Raw genomic sequence first — 12,946 nt, 5'->3', positions numbered from 1 at the left:
GACACAATTAAAGCACTAACACAATATGCAGATTAGTTTATTGACAGTGATAGAAAATAAAGAAGTTGAAACAGTGGTGAAATTATAAGGCCTCTTTACAATTAATCACTATTAATAGGATACAGCATTAGCATATTACTGATCGGGTTGATATAGATATATCGAAATACATAACTAGGATAGAAAGGATGAAACAATCTTTTTGAAGTTCTTATTTTTCCATAGCCATTATCTAAAAACTGTCAGGGTTCTGACCAATGCTGTAATTAAACCATGAGCCTCAAGACAAGCTTCAGTCAGATCAACTGGCTCTATTCCTTGACTCCGCTGGAGTCCACCTAGAGTGCTACGGCCACCTCTACCCATCGCACAGAACCATGGTGGATACTTGCTAGCAGTGCCCATCTTACTGCAAAAGCTTCTTTTTCCCATGCAGCCCCTCACCTCTCTGTGTCTGTGAGTTTACAGAAAGTGTAGGCGCAGGGCTGTAATTTTCCTTGGCCATTAACTTGGAGTAGCACTGCTCCCACTGGTGTCTGCTAGGATGACGAAGGATTGTTTGGGGTCTGGATGCTTCAAGCACCAGTTCCTTTACAAAAAGTCCTTTTAGTGTTTTGACTGCCTTTTGGCAGGTTAGAGCCCACTGTAGGGGTTGTCCCAGGTGTGGAGCTTCATCCCGGGCCTCCCATCTTGAGGAGATCTGTCATGGAAATTCTCACGAAGGAGGGGATGAATTGCCTGTAAAAGCTTGCAAATCCTAGGAAACTTTGTAGCTGTCTGTGGGTTTTGCCAAAGGTGGCTGCCAATAGTTCTGGAGGGGCCTTTGGGGGAGGACCTTCTGCTTCTATTTGCTGGTGCGGGAGAGGTTTGCAATTCTATGGTTAATATTTTTATTTATCTTGTTAGCACCTATGGCATCATGTGCATGTTGCAGAATTTCTAGGGATTAATTGCTTTTAGAAAGGCTAAAAATACTGAATTAGCAAAACAATATGTGTGTTTTAGAGTCCTGATCCAGATCTTTCAGATTTTCTCCAATACTCTGTTTGTTTAATGTGTATAAGAAGATTGTCTTGGTATATAAAGATGGGAAGAACTAAATATCTATAAGGAGATTAATTTTTGTCATATGATAAGAGTTTCATGTCTCTTTATTGCCCAGAATTGGTTCTCAGGATTTTTGTAGCCATTGTTGGGGATCCCTAGTTATGGTGAAATCATATCGTGATAAGAAAAGGATCAGCTATGTAATCTGTGGACATGGAAAGAATAGAATATACCTGTAATTAACAAAAGAAGATTTTGATTATTGCAATTTCCTCTTAAACATTCAACGGGAAGGAATCGGGGCAACATTATTTTCTTCCTAGAATTATATGAAAGGGGTTTCCTTTTTTAAACTCAATTTCTTGGAAACCAGCTTTCCGGAGAAGTACATTAAACTCAGTTGTTGACCGTTCTTTTCCTTCTTGATAGAGCAACATTAACAAGGAATAGATGTGGGCTGCTAAAGGCGCTCTTCTATCTTCATCAAGAAGCATTTCCACAATTAAGACACCACCACCTGTTTCAAAATATATAGTAATTATTTCAAAAGTGCAATGAACATTACATGTTTTGAAAATACCCAAATTTTATGTTGTGAATCCTTCTTTCAAGTATGTTAAATTTATTCTTGCCAATGTAGACCAGTTTATTGTTGTTGTTCTTGCATATTTTGTCAATTTACAGATATTCCGAGTATTCACCAAGGCTTTCTCCTCAGTCTTTTCTAGATATTGATTGTGTAAAGCTTTTCTTTGCCAAAATTATTTTTGTGTTTCATTACATTATATTATAAAGGTAAAGGTTTCCCCTGTCCAATTATGACCAACTCTAGGGGGTGCTGGTCATCTCTGTTTCTTAGCCAAGTAGTCAATGAGTGAAGAAACTTCCCAAATCATGTGGTCAGCATGACTGTATGCTGAGCTGCATAGAACACTCTTACATTCCCACTGAAGTAGTACCTGTTTATCTACTTGCATTTGCATGCTTTTGAACGTGGAGCAAGTAACAAAAATTCACCCCATCACATGGCACTCAGGTCTCAAACTCTGGCTGTCAGCTTTCCAGGTAACAACCTCAGCCTCTTTAACTGCTGAACAATCATTCCCCGATATATTATATTATAATAATATAATATAATATCAATATTCATGTTTGTTTCCTGCACATTCAACTAAGTCTAATTTTTAACTTGCATCAATACTTATTATTGGCTGTCTTGTACATAATCAGCCAATGCATACAGTAGAACCTCTGATCATGAATGCTTTGGACTATGACCAAATTGGGTTCTGACCAAAAAATTCACAATTTTTTTTTCGCAGCCGATTTCCTCTTTCACACCATTTTTTTTGTATGTGCCAAATTTCCCAAATTAGGTTCAGATCATGATAAAATCAGATTGTGACCAAGGTTATGGAATGAATTATGGTCATGACCAGAGGTTCTACTGTACTTTTCTTTGACCATTTGTTTGACTTGAAGCAAACTTCTGCTTTCATTTCTGTGGGCAGGTATAATTTATCAATATTATTATGGGATTATTATTATGGGATTCTAAGACAGTTTTATTGTGTTCCAGTCCAAATTGTTCAGTTCAGCTTATGTCCAGTTAAAATTCCAGCAGTGTATGGGCCAGTATTGATGGTTTTGATGGTGTTTCTATCTTTTAATATTGTCATTAACAATTTTCTCACTCTTTGGATCTATTTTTTACAAATCAAAATTTTAACTTGTAATATCCAATTGTTTTGTGATTGTTGGCTGCACAGTCAGCAGATGTTAGAGACTAGATCTGGCATTTATGCACCTATTATACACTAAGCACCTGGAATAGGCAGATATTGTTATTTGATATGTTGTTATTTGATGGCACTAAAAGTATATACATCATAGGAAAGTTTCCTTTTGCAATTGACTGATGGTGATTTTGTCAATGTCTTTTTTATTTTTTATTTTTTGACCACAACTGTTAAGTGAATTTTGTCCCGTTTATTTCCAGAGTTGTTAAGTGTATCACTGCAGTTGTTAAATGAATCATACTGTCATGAAAAAAAATCTGACTTCCCCTATTGACTTTATTTGTCAGAAGTCAGCTGGGAAGATTACAAATATCAGAAAAGCTCAGGAGGAACTTCAGCCAACATAACATATGTACACACTTCAAACTCAAGATTACACTAAGGCAAAAGCTTGTCCACCCCAAGGATAACACACCTAGATAGAAATTGAGCAATGTGGTATATGCAGTATAATGCAGTGAGCCATGTGTAGATCTGTGCATTGGGGAAACAAAACAACCACTTCATAAACACATGGCACAACATAGGAGAACAAACACATCAGGACTAGATTCAGCAGTCCACCTGCATTTAAAAGACACAGCCCACTCTTTTGAAGACAACGAAGTCCAATTTTGGACAGAGAGGATTGCTGGTTTGAAAGAGGGGTTAAAGAGGCTATCTATTTCAAAATTCAACAGAGGGGGAGGGATATGGATCTATCTCCAACCTAAAACATAGTCCTTTCAGCAGTTCCAAGAAGGCTCCACATCAATTTGCACCACTCAGTTGACCCTGATGACACAGATAAAGCTCCAGGTGACCTTAACAACCCACTAAAAGAATGCAAATGCCCAGCTGTCTGCAAAGAGTATAAATCCTTCCATTTCCCACCATCCAGTCAGAGCTGATGAAGCTTCTTGGATGAGAAGTGAAACATCTTCAAAGAAAAAGCAGAAAGTCCAGTTACCTCTTGAAAAAACCACCTTTGGGACAACCATGACCTGGATGACTGAAAATCTCCATAGACACTTGCAGGCAAATTGGCATTCCTTGCATATCTTCAAATGCACTACTTTGTCCTGCTGTTGTTTGTAGTCAGTCTGTACAATCTTCTTGCAGCAGTTAACCAGGTGGTTCACTGTTTCTTCACCTTCTTTGCGGAGGTGGAATTTGCTATCTGTTCCTGTCTTCTCAATATTGGCTTTGTATGTATTTGTTATTAAGGCTTGATCTTGTACATCTGGAATTAGCCCTTCTGGATTTTTTGCTAACATATATCTAGCCAATAGAGCCCCAAAAGTAGTAAAGAGTCACAGGGATACAGTGAGAGGCCTTATTGCTTTGTAACACAGCCACCAAAATATGAATGAATCTGATCTGTACAACACAGCCTCTTTGGGTATTGAAGTAGACATAGTTGGAAGAATCACTTTGGAACCACATTTTTTAATACTGTGAAGCTGAATAAGTTTTCTAAGATGGCAGTTAAAGGCCTAGGAAAACTGGATGGTAAATTTTTAATGACACTATATTTAGAGAAGCTCAAAACTTGAGCCAAGTATGAACTTTGCCAGTTCCTTAGCAGATTTAAGTTTATATGATTAAAGAACACCTACCAGGTTTGCAGGCCTGGTACACTTTATGTAGCAGATACGAACATCTCTCATCCGACCAGTCATGCAGAATCCTGGCCACAATGTACAGGTCTGCTTCAGGAAAGGGATCTTTAAAAAAATCACCTATAAAATTAAACTCTCATTTAGCACCATGTCTTCCAAAACCTTTCAAAACTGCAGAATCCAGTCTGCCTCTGAAAGTTTCTTGTACTCACAAGACATGAGTTTAACCCACAGCTAACATTGCATCTTTTACCTGCATGGAAAGTGATCCGGGACTCTTCTGAAGGCAAACAATGGTTCTTGGAGGCTTCCACTACTTCAGGGAGGTCAAAAATGGTCACAGTAGATTTTGGGTAGAGTGAAGTCAATTCCTTAGCTAAGCCACCAGTGTTTCCTTAAAGACAGAACAAAATGTAATTAAGTAACTGCAGAACAAAATTTTGTACATGTCCAGCTTTTTTCCATGAAGCTACCTGCCTATTATTTCTCTACAGCTGCACTTCAGATTAATTGGAACCTAATAATTAAAAAAATGAGACAAACTTTCAAATTTACTATGCTTCATATCATGGAAAACAAATACTAATAGGGAAAAAGAACAGAGATTGAGTCAATTGGTTCTCAACTTCCATATAAAAAATCCTTAGGCTGGATGCACTGAATATTCAGAATGTCCAAAACCATTGGCATTTGATGAAAATTGAACAGACAAAAAGTGAACATCATCTCAAAGGGCACCAAATCCCACATCATCTTCAGTCATGATCTCTTGCATCCTACAAATGTTCCCAGGCAAATTCAGTTTACTCATCAACCTGCTATTCTCTGATTTCAGTTCCTTTCCATCTTTGGTCAGCACTGGAAAAAGGGAGAAGGAGATGACTGTTTTCTTTTCAGAACTGTCTCTCCTTTTCTTTTTTTAAAATAAATTTTATTGAATTTACAGTTTAAAAACGTATCAACAGTACATTTACAGAATAGAAATAATGACAAAAAGGAAAGAAAGAAAACACCCAGCCTAACAAACCAGATAGGGACCGGTTGGGGGGGAAAGAAAGAATATAGAGGGAGAAGGGGGAAGGGTGGGAGAGGGGGAATAGAGTAAAAAAGTACATTTAAAAACAAACAATATCTTTTTGTGACAGTCTGTAAGGATCATTTCTCTCCATCCTATCCGATCTACTTCTCTTTTCCGTTATGTTTAAGTTACTCTGTATCATTTACACAATTTGTCTCTGTATAAGCCAATTATACCAAGAATCCCAGTGGTTGTAGAATGTTGAGGACTCTTTGTTTTTCAGAGCTATAGTTAGTTTATCCATTTCAGCACACTCACATATTTTCTGAATAACCATTTGCTCTGTAGGTGTATGAGGTGATTTCCAACATTGAGCAAACGCTAATCTAGCCGCAGTTAAAATATGGATTATTACATACTTTGTCTTTTTGGATAGATATCTGTCAAAGATCCCTAACAGGAAGAACTCTGGTTTATAGTCTATTTGTTCTTTAGTTATCTCCTCCAACCATTTTCTGTTTTTTTGCCAAAATTTTTGGGTAGCTTTACAAGACCACCACGTGTGGAAAAAAGTTCTTTCAGTGCTTTTACATTTCCAACACCTTGAGCTCATATTAGGGTTCATCTTCGCCAGCCTCGAAGCGGGTAAGTGCCATCTATATAACATTTTATATATATTTTCTTTGTACGCCGCCGATTTGGTAATCTTGATGTTTCTATTCCAAATCTTTTCCCATTCTGTTAATGTAATGCTTCTTCCAATATTCCTGTTCCACGCTATCATGTTCCCTTTCACTATCTCTTGCTCTAATTCTACCTCCAGTAAGTATTTATAAAATTTAGAAATATTCTTTTTATTTGATCCTAATAGGATTTTGTCTAAATATTGTAATTTGCTATAGATTCCAAACTCTTTAATATCTTGTTTGTATCTGCTATGGATTTGTATGTATAACCACTGGTCTATTTTGATAATCTACATTGGCACTTTTTAATCCAAAAAATCTATAACATGAGTCTGGGCACCAAATTCGAGAACATTATCACAACAATTTATAACACCCAACAGGCTAACATATTAATTAATGGTGAACAAACAGGCCCAATAAACATTGAAAAGGCCATCAGACAGGGTTGTCTTCTCTCACCCCTCCTATTTATATTTGCTTTAGAATCACTGTTAACACGGATAAGACAAAATTCTGAAATCAAAGGAGTAAGGGTTAAAGCAGAGGAATTTAAACTACAGGCGTTCACAGACGACATGGTTTTCTTCTTAGAGGAACCCATGGAAAAAGGACATAACTTAATAAAAGAATTAGAACAATTTGGTTCAGTAGCAGGATTAAAGATTAACAGAAATAAGACAAAACTAATGACCAAAAAGCTAACAGAAAATCAGAGGAAAGAATTAGAAAAAATCATAGGGATACAGGCAACAAAAAAGGTCAAATACTTAGGCATATGGTTAACACCACAATGTAAATCGCTTAAAGAGAATAATTACGATAAACTACTACAACAAACTAAGAAAGACCTAGAATCCTGGAATAAGCTGCAGCTTTCCCTATTGGGCAGGATTGCCACGATCAAAATGAACATTCTACCAAAATTTCTTTATTTATTCCAGACAATTCCAATTAAATTACCAAAAATTTTTTTTGAAGATATAAATAGGTTAACACTTAAATTTATTTGGCAAGAGAAAAAAGCTAGGATCGATATTAAGGCCTTACAAGACACAAAAAGTAGAGGGGGGTAGCACTCCCAAATTGGGAATTATATTATTCAGCAGCCATCTTATTATGGATAAAAGAATGGGTAAATTTACTCAATAAAAGAACTTTAGCTTTAGAAGGGCACGATCTTCAGAGAGGGTGGCATGCATTTCTATGGGAAGTGGGGAAAACTAAATAGTCGTACTTTCATAGACACCTTATTAGAGATTCATTATTAACCAACTGGAAAAAAATATGCAAAAAACACTATTTAAAAATTCCGATTTGGCTTTCAACAATGGAGGCAATGGTACATCCCAACAATTTGGATATAATGAAAATGATCAAATATAAAGATTTATTAGACCCTCTAGGAAAATTAAGAACTTGACAGGATTTACAGGAACAGGGATTCTGTCTCTCCTTTTCAAACAGCCTCTGCCAGTTTCTCCATTGACTGTAATATTTTATCAGGTCAAAGTTAATCATCTTTAAAACAGGAATATTTCTCAAAGTCTGCTATAGACATCCCAAAATGTTTTTTTTTTAACTCCTAAATCATTTCTTCTTTTGCAAATGCAGATGACAAGATTTATTAGAGAAGCTAAGATCCAGCCCATTGGCCCGCCATGTGAAGAAGATGGCAAAGCACTGTCTGTACTTACCACCCAGATCGCAAATGAGTGGAAACTGGGACAGGTCAAAGGCAGAAAGCACTTCTCTTCCTACCACAGGCCAGAGCTCATTCATGAAATTCGAGAAGTTTTGTAACTCTTCCTTTGATCTAGAATTAAAATAAACACCTCTCAATATAACTTTATAAAATGCTATCGTTGTTATCATTTTTACGAATCTATGTTTGAATTAAAGGAATTCTTTTTACAGCATCACTTAAATGATGCTGATCAGGATTTGGAAAAGTCCTCATGTGATACATGAAACAGTCCTGCCATTTCAGTGGACAATATTATAATGTTCCTGAAACAAAACAGACTGATATAGGTACTCTAACTGCAGACCTGTGCTTTGTACATAAACAGAAACACCTGGTCAATTAGATGTGCCACAACAATATTCCAGTGCCATAAAAGAGAAGTTGAATATGGTGATGAGTCAGGATCATATGATAGAGATAATTACAACAGTGTGAAGATAAATCATATTGATTAGTTGCCCACAAAGCAATTACTCTATCATTCTCTAAAATTATAATGTTACCTGTAAATGGCCTCAAAAATGTGGTTTGAAGGAAAGCCATATATTGATGGAATCTGGTTTTTTCCTTTCCTAAAAGAGTTTTTAAAAAGTTAGAAAGGAATAAGACAATCATCCTGGCATTTTCTTCTGCATCAAAGTAGATCCTGAATCCTGAAACATATCTTCTTAATGAAACAACTTCATGACATAACTCTAAATGTTTGCTTTTCTTTCTTTTATTATTAGAGTTTGGGTTTTTGTTCCAGTTTCTCTTGTGTAAAACTTTTCTAATGTTGGAGAGGAAATTCTGAGGAACAATATAATGGCTGTCTGTAACTTACTGCTGTTGTATTTTCATTTTGGCATATATGATTTAGAGAATTCCAATCCTTAAGTCAAGTTCAGGACATATGAAGATGTTCATAGTTTTCTTGGCAATAGAAAACACATTTTTATGTAGAAATAAGAAACAAATTGTTATGGAACAACATGTTTCTTCTGAGATTTTTTTATTTTTTTTCTCACTGTTTGGGTAACTGTTCTCCATAGATCCAAGATTTGTGAGAGTCTCCAACCCAAGGAGTAATCAGATACATATCATCATAATTTTTATAAGATTATTCGTGATCAACCTGATTCTGTCAACGCTGCTATTGAATGTTTTAATACCAATTAAATGAGATGCTAATTAACTGATTAAAGCTGTGGGGAAATAATAATGGATGTGCCTCTATAGAACCTTACAATAATAGTGTAAATGCCATGTTTTGAAGTGGGAGGAGAGAGAGACTCAAACAACCCAGAAAGGCAGAACATGGTCCTTGATTTTTCTAAAAGAAGGAAAATATGAAAGAATATCCTTTGATCTGAACAGGAAAATTCAGTGATGATAATCCAGTGCCATTACAATTAAGGAGATAAGTGTGCTAATCTTATATTCAACATCCAGAATGTGAAATTTCCTTAGTTTCTTGTGGACAAGGATCTAATAACTCTGGTATTAAGATGATTTTTCATACTCTATCTTTATTTATCCTAGTTTACTAGTCCCCTGCTGGATCTGCTTACCTCACAGCATCAGGCAAATATTGCATTGATGGATACACAACGTCAGAATAGAATATGATGGAATGATACTGAGATGTTGGACTTGATTTGACCAGGTAGAGATTGGTAAAATCTGTGTTTCCATAAAGATCTAAAAAATAATAATTTTCAATTCACTATAGTGTCTTAGTCTACTTCTTTAAAAACAAATTATGCCGTATTTATCTCAAGCATATCATAGTAATATGAGATCCAGTTTGATGTAGTGGTTAAGGCATGATGCTAAATGTCTTGGAGACAATAAGTTCTGTCGCACATTAGACATGAAGCCAGCTCTTTGGTCTGGTCATTTTCTCTCAGCCCTAGGAAGGAAGCAATGACAAACCTCTTCTGAAAACCTTGCCACACAATCTGCAAGGACCTGTCACTTGCCCAAGTGCAATGGCTGTTTTCCCCCAAATTTCATCTGATTTAGGATTTCAATATAATTTCATTTTAAAAATCAGTTCGGTTCCATATACAACAGTAATGCTCGTGGTTTGGAAACAAAGTTGGTTTTGTTTTGTTTTTGAAATAACAAAAGACACCAACTCAAAATGCCAATGTTTTACTGTTCTGGTTTATATGGCTTTCCTAGAGTGAATTTAAAACATTGGGAAGACCAAAAAGGTCTGTGAAGCAGACTGGACAAAATCTCAAAGGGAGTGATAAAGTGATCAATACATAAAAATACACACACAAATCCAGTTACTACACATTTATACCAGCTTTCTGGCCTGTGATTTCTGGAAGCCCTCCTTCTACAAACTCTTGGATCTGTCAGGCTCCAGGTACAGCCACTTATTGCCCACTGTTATGGAATAATTGTTGCTCATTCCAATTGCTTCCTGCTTGTCACAGGATTACCTTTGCCATCCTTCCACTCCAGTGTCAGGAGCTTTAACCCCACACAGGCCTCTAGCAGCCTCTGCATCCCAATGGGGCTGGCGCTTAAGCGTTCAGCAATAGTTGTGGAAGACAGCAGCTCCCACGACTCTCTCAGCAGATCGAAGACACCTAGCTCACAGGCAGTTGAAATGACCTAGAAAGAAAGGGAAAGCAGCCATTGCATTCCTCTCAGTTCACACCCAACAATCCCAGAATCTATTTGTATGATTTACTAAAGAAGGAATCAAGCAGGGCTACAGATGTTAATCAGCCCACCAACTGTGGGAGCACAAGGGTATGTGTAGATAATCATTTGTTTGTGTAGCCACATCCTTTTTGAATGAGGGTGTAGTAATAACTAATAAAATAATTAATATAATAATAAAAATAACAAAACAACTAATATTCTTTTCTTCTTCAGTCTGTGCTTTGTTCAATTTATTAGTGGAGTTTCAGACAAAATCTATACATACACGTGCACACAGAGAGAGAGAGGGAGGGAGAGGGAGAGAATGAGAGAGAGAAAGAATGGGAGAGAGAAAGAATGAGAGAAAGCGGATGAGAGGATGAGAAAGAGAGAGAGAATGAGAGAGAGAGAGAGAGAGAGAGAGATAATAAGAGAGATAATGAGAGGAGGGGAGGGACTGAAATAGCAGATCCTCTGCACAATCTGAGCAACCAGATTTATTTATCTTGGGCCCCAATTCTTAGAAGAAACTTTCAGTCTTGAAGGCTGCTGGACTATGGCTGGTGGTGTGTTCAATCACTGGAAGGGAAGGTAATCGAAAGATCAACATCCTTGTTGGAGAAGAAGGGAACAGAAAAACAGATACCTCATCATAACACTATGGTACAAACTCCAGGTTTTTTATATGTACTCTATGCTATTATTGGTGGATATCGGGGGGAGGGGGGGGGAACTGAAGAAAAGAATATGTGATCTAATCTTACTGTAGTTAAAGAAAATCAAGATAATACACATAATACGGGAACAAACCATTGGAGAAGCAAAGATTTATGGCAGAAAAAAATATTGATTCTGCATCTTTCTTACTGGCACAATTTGCTAAGTTAAAAAAAGAAAAATTAATGTTTTAGTAATTAAATCAATACAAGAAGAAATGTTGAAGCTGCCTTTAAACACTGTTGAGACCCCACATTTAGTATTCAAAATTTAGCAAATAAATGAAATCTCAAGGATTAGATATAGGACCTATATAGATTTTGTTCTAAGATGGAGTCAAAAACATGAAGAAGGGTGTACAGCCACTAAATTCTATAGCAAATTTCAACATAAACTATTGTTTTTAAACCATTAAGAAGCTGAGAAATGGGAGATCTTTTGTAGTTTCAAAATTGAATGTTCATATTAGGAAGTATTAACCCACCTTACCTTGAAAGTTATAAATGAATGATGGTAGCTAAAGAATGTTTGAATATTTTCAGTTTCTTCTAGTGAACTCATTGTTCCTGGCTTCTCTTGTTGAACAAAAGGACCTTTCTTCAGCCAAAATACTTGATATTCCTGAGTGTAAAAATGGCAAAATATAAGTGTCCATAAGATGTATAGGAATAAAGTATGGAAAGCATTATTAAAGAGAGAACAACTACCAGACTTAGAAGGTTTTCAAGAGTCCTTCAGCAAAGGCTCCTGAATAAATTTAGCTGCCCAGTTTGGCCAAACTAGTAGCTCCGAGGATCATCTGTGAGTGAACCAGTTCACTCCGATAATCAGCTGATGGGCCCTCCCATCCACCCCAGCTCTATTCTGAACTTTATTTCCTGCTTTTCAAGCTCAGATGCTTTGCGTGGCGCAGCGGATTGCTGCACGTCAGCTGTGGAAGACACAGAGAGATTGCAGGATTGCAGGTCAGTAGGAAAACTTTTGCGTGCATGCGCTCACTGAACTGGTTGAATCACACCCCTGGAGTAGCCTTTCTAAAATGAAAGTTTTCAAAATGAATGGCAAGCAATAACCACAATCCAGAAAGAATACGAAGCCATCCCCACAAACAAAGCAAATACAATGAAAGAAAGGGAAAACCAAAAAGGGATTTGTTAAGTCAGCTTCATTTCCAGCCAAGCAACTTAACCCTTTTTTAAAATATATGTTCAAGTTAAACTACTGCTTGTCATCTTGAATGCCCTCCATTCATTAACTTCATAATGTCTGCCAGACCTTGTTTCTCTTGAGGACCCTGTAGGTAGGGCTTTTTTGTTTTGTTTTGTTTTTGTTCCTCCCTTCAGGGTGCCTGTCACCTGGTTCTCCATATCTGACTTGGAAAAAAATAGGGTCAAAACTGTTCAGATAATTTCCCTTTAAACTAGCAGGTTCTGACCAGTTCTGGAGAACCAGTAGTGGAAATTTTGAGTAGTTCGGAGAACCAGCAAATAGCACCTCTGATGGGAGAGTTTGCAGTATCCTTCCCGTACCATGCCCACCAAGCCACGGCCACAGAACCGGTAGTAAAAAAAATTGAATCCTACTACTGCTTTAAATTAGTGGAGAAAATGGGAAATGATGAGAAAAGGCAGAAAGAGAAGAACTGACGTTTTGTCACAGGAAAATATGTAGAAATTAAATGTGTATGT

At 36.8% G+C, this 12,946-nt stretch overlaps 1 protein-coding gene across 1 annotated transcript; it reads right to left on the bottom strand.

Annotated features, from left to right (window-relative positions):
- Positions 1 to 1,355: 1,355 nt before the first annotated feature.
- LOC113440786 (acetylserotonin O-methyltransferase-like) lies at positions 1,356 to 11,819 on the bottom strand. Its single transcript, XM_026707408.1, has 8 exons — positions 11,748 to 11,819; positions 10,334 to 10,508; positions 9,449 to 9,578; positions 8,402 to 8,470; positions 7,849 to 7,967; positions 4,701 to 4,841; positions 4,445 to 4,567; positions 1,356 to 1,564 (listed from the first exon to the last, which is right to left on the bottom strand). The coding sequence occupies exons 1-8, from the start codon at positions 11,817 to 11,819 to the stop codon at positions 1,356 to 1,358; spliced, it is 1,038 nt and encodes a 345-aa protein (XP_026563193.1).
- Between the last annotated feature and the right edge of the window lie 1,127 nt (positions 11,820 to 12,946).

Source organism: Pseudonaja textilis, chromosome 8 (assembly GCF_049901715.1).
Source record: "Pseudonaja textilis isolate UNSWEBS1 chromosome 8, rPseTex1.2, whole genome shotgun sequence".
NCBI lineage: Eukaryota > Metazoa > Chordata > Lepidosauria > Squamata > Elapidae > Pseudonaja > Pseudonaja textilis.
This window is presented reverse-complemented; position numbering and strand designations above follow the sequence as displayed.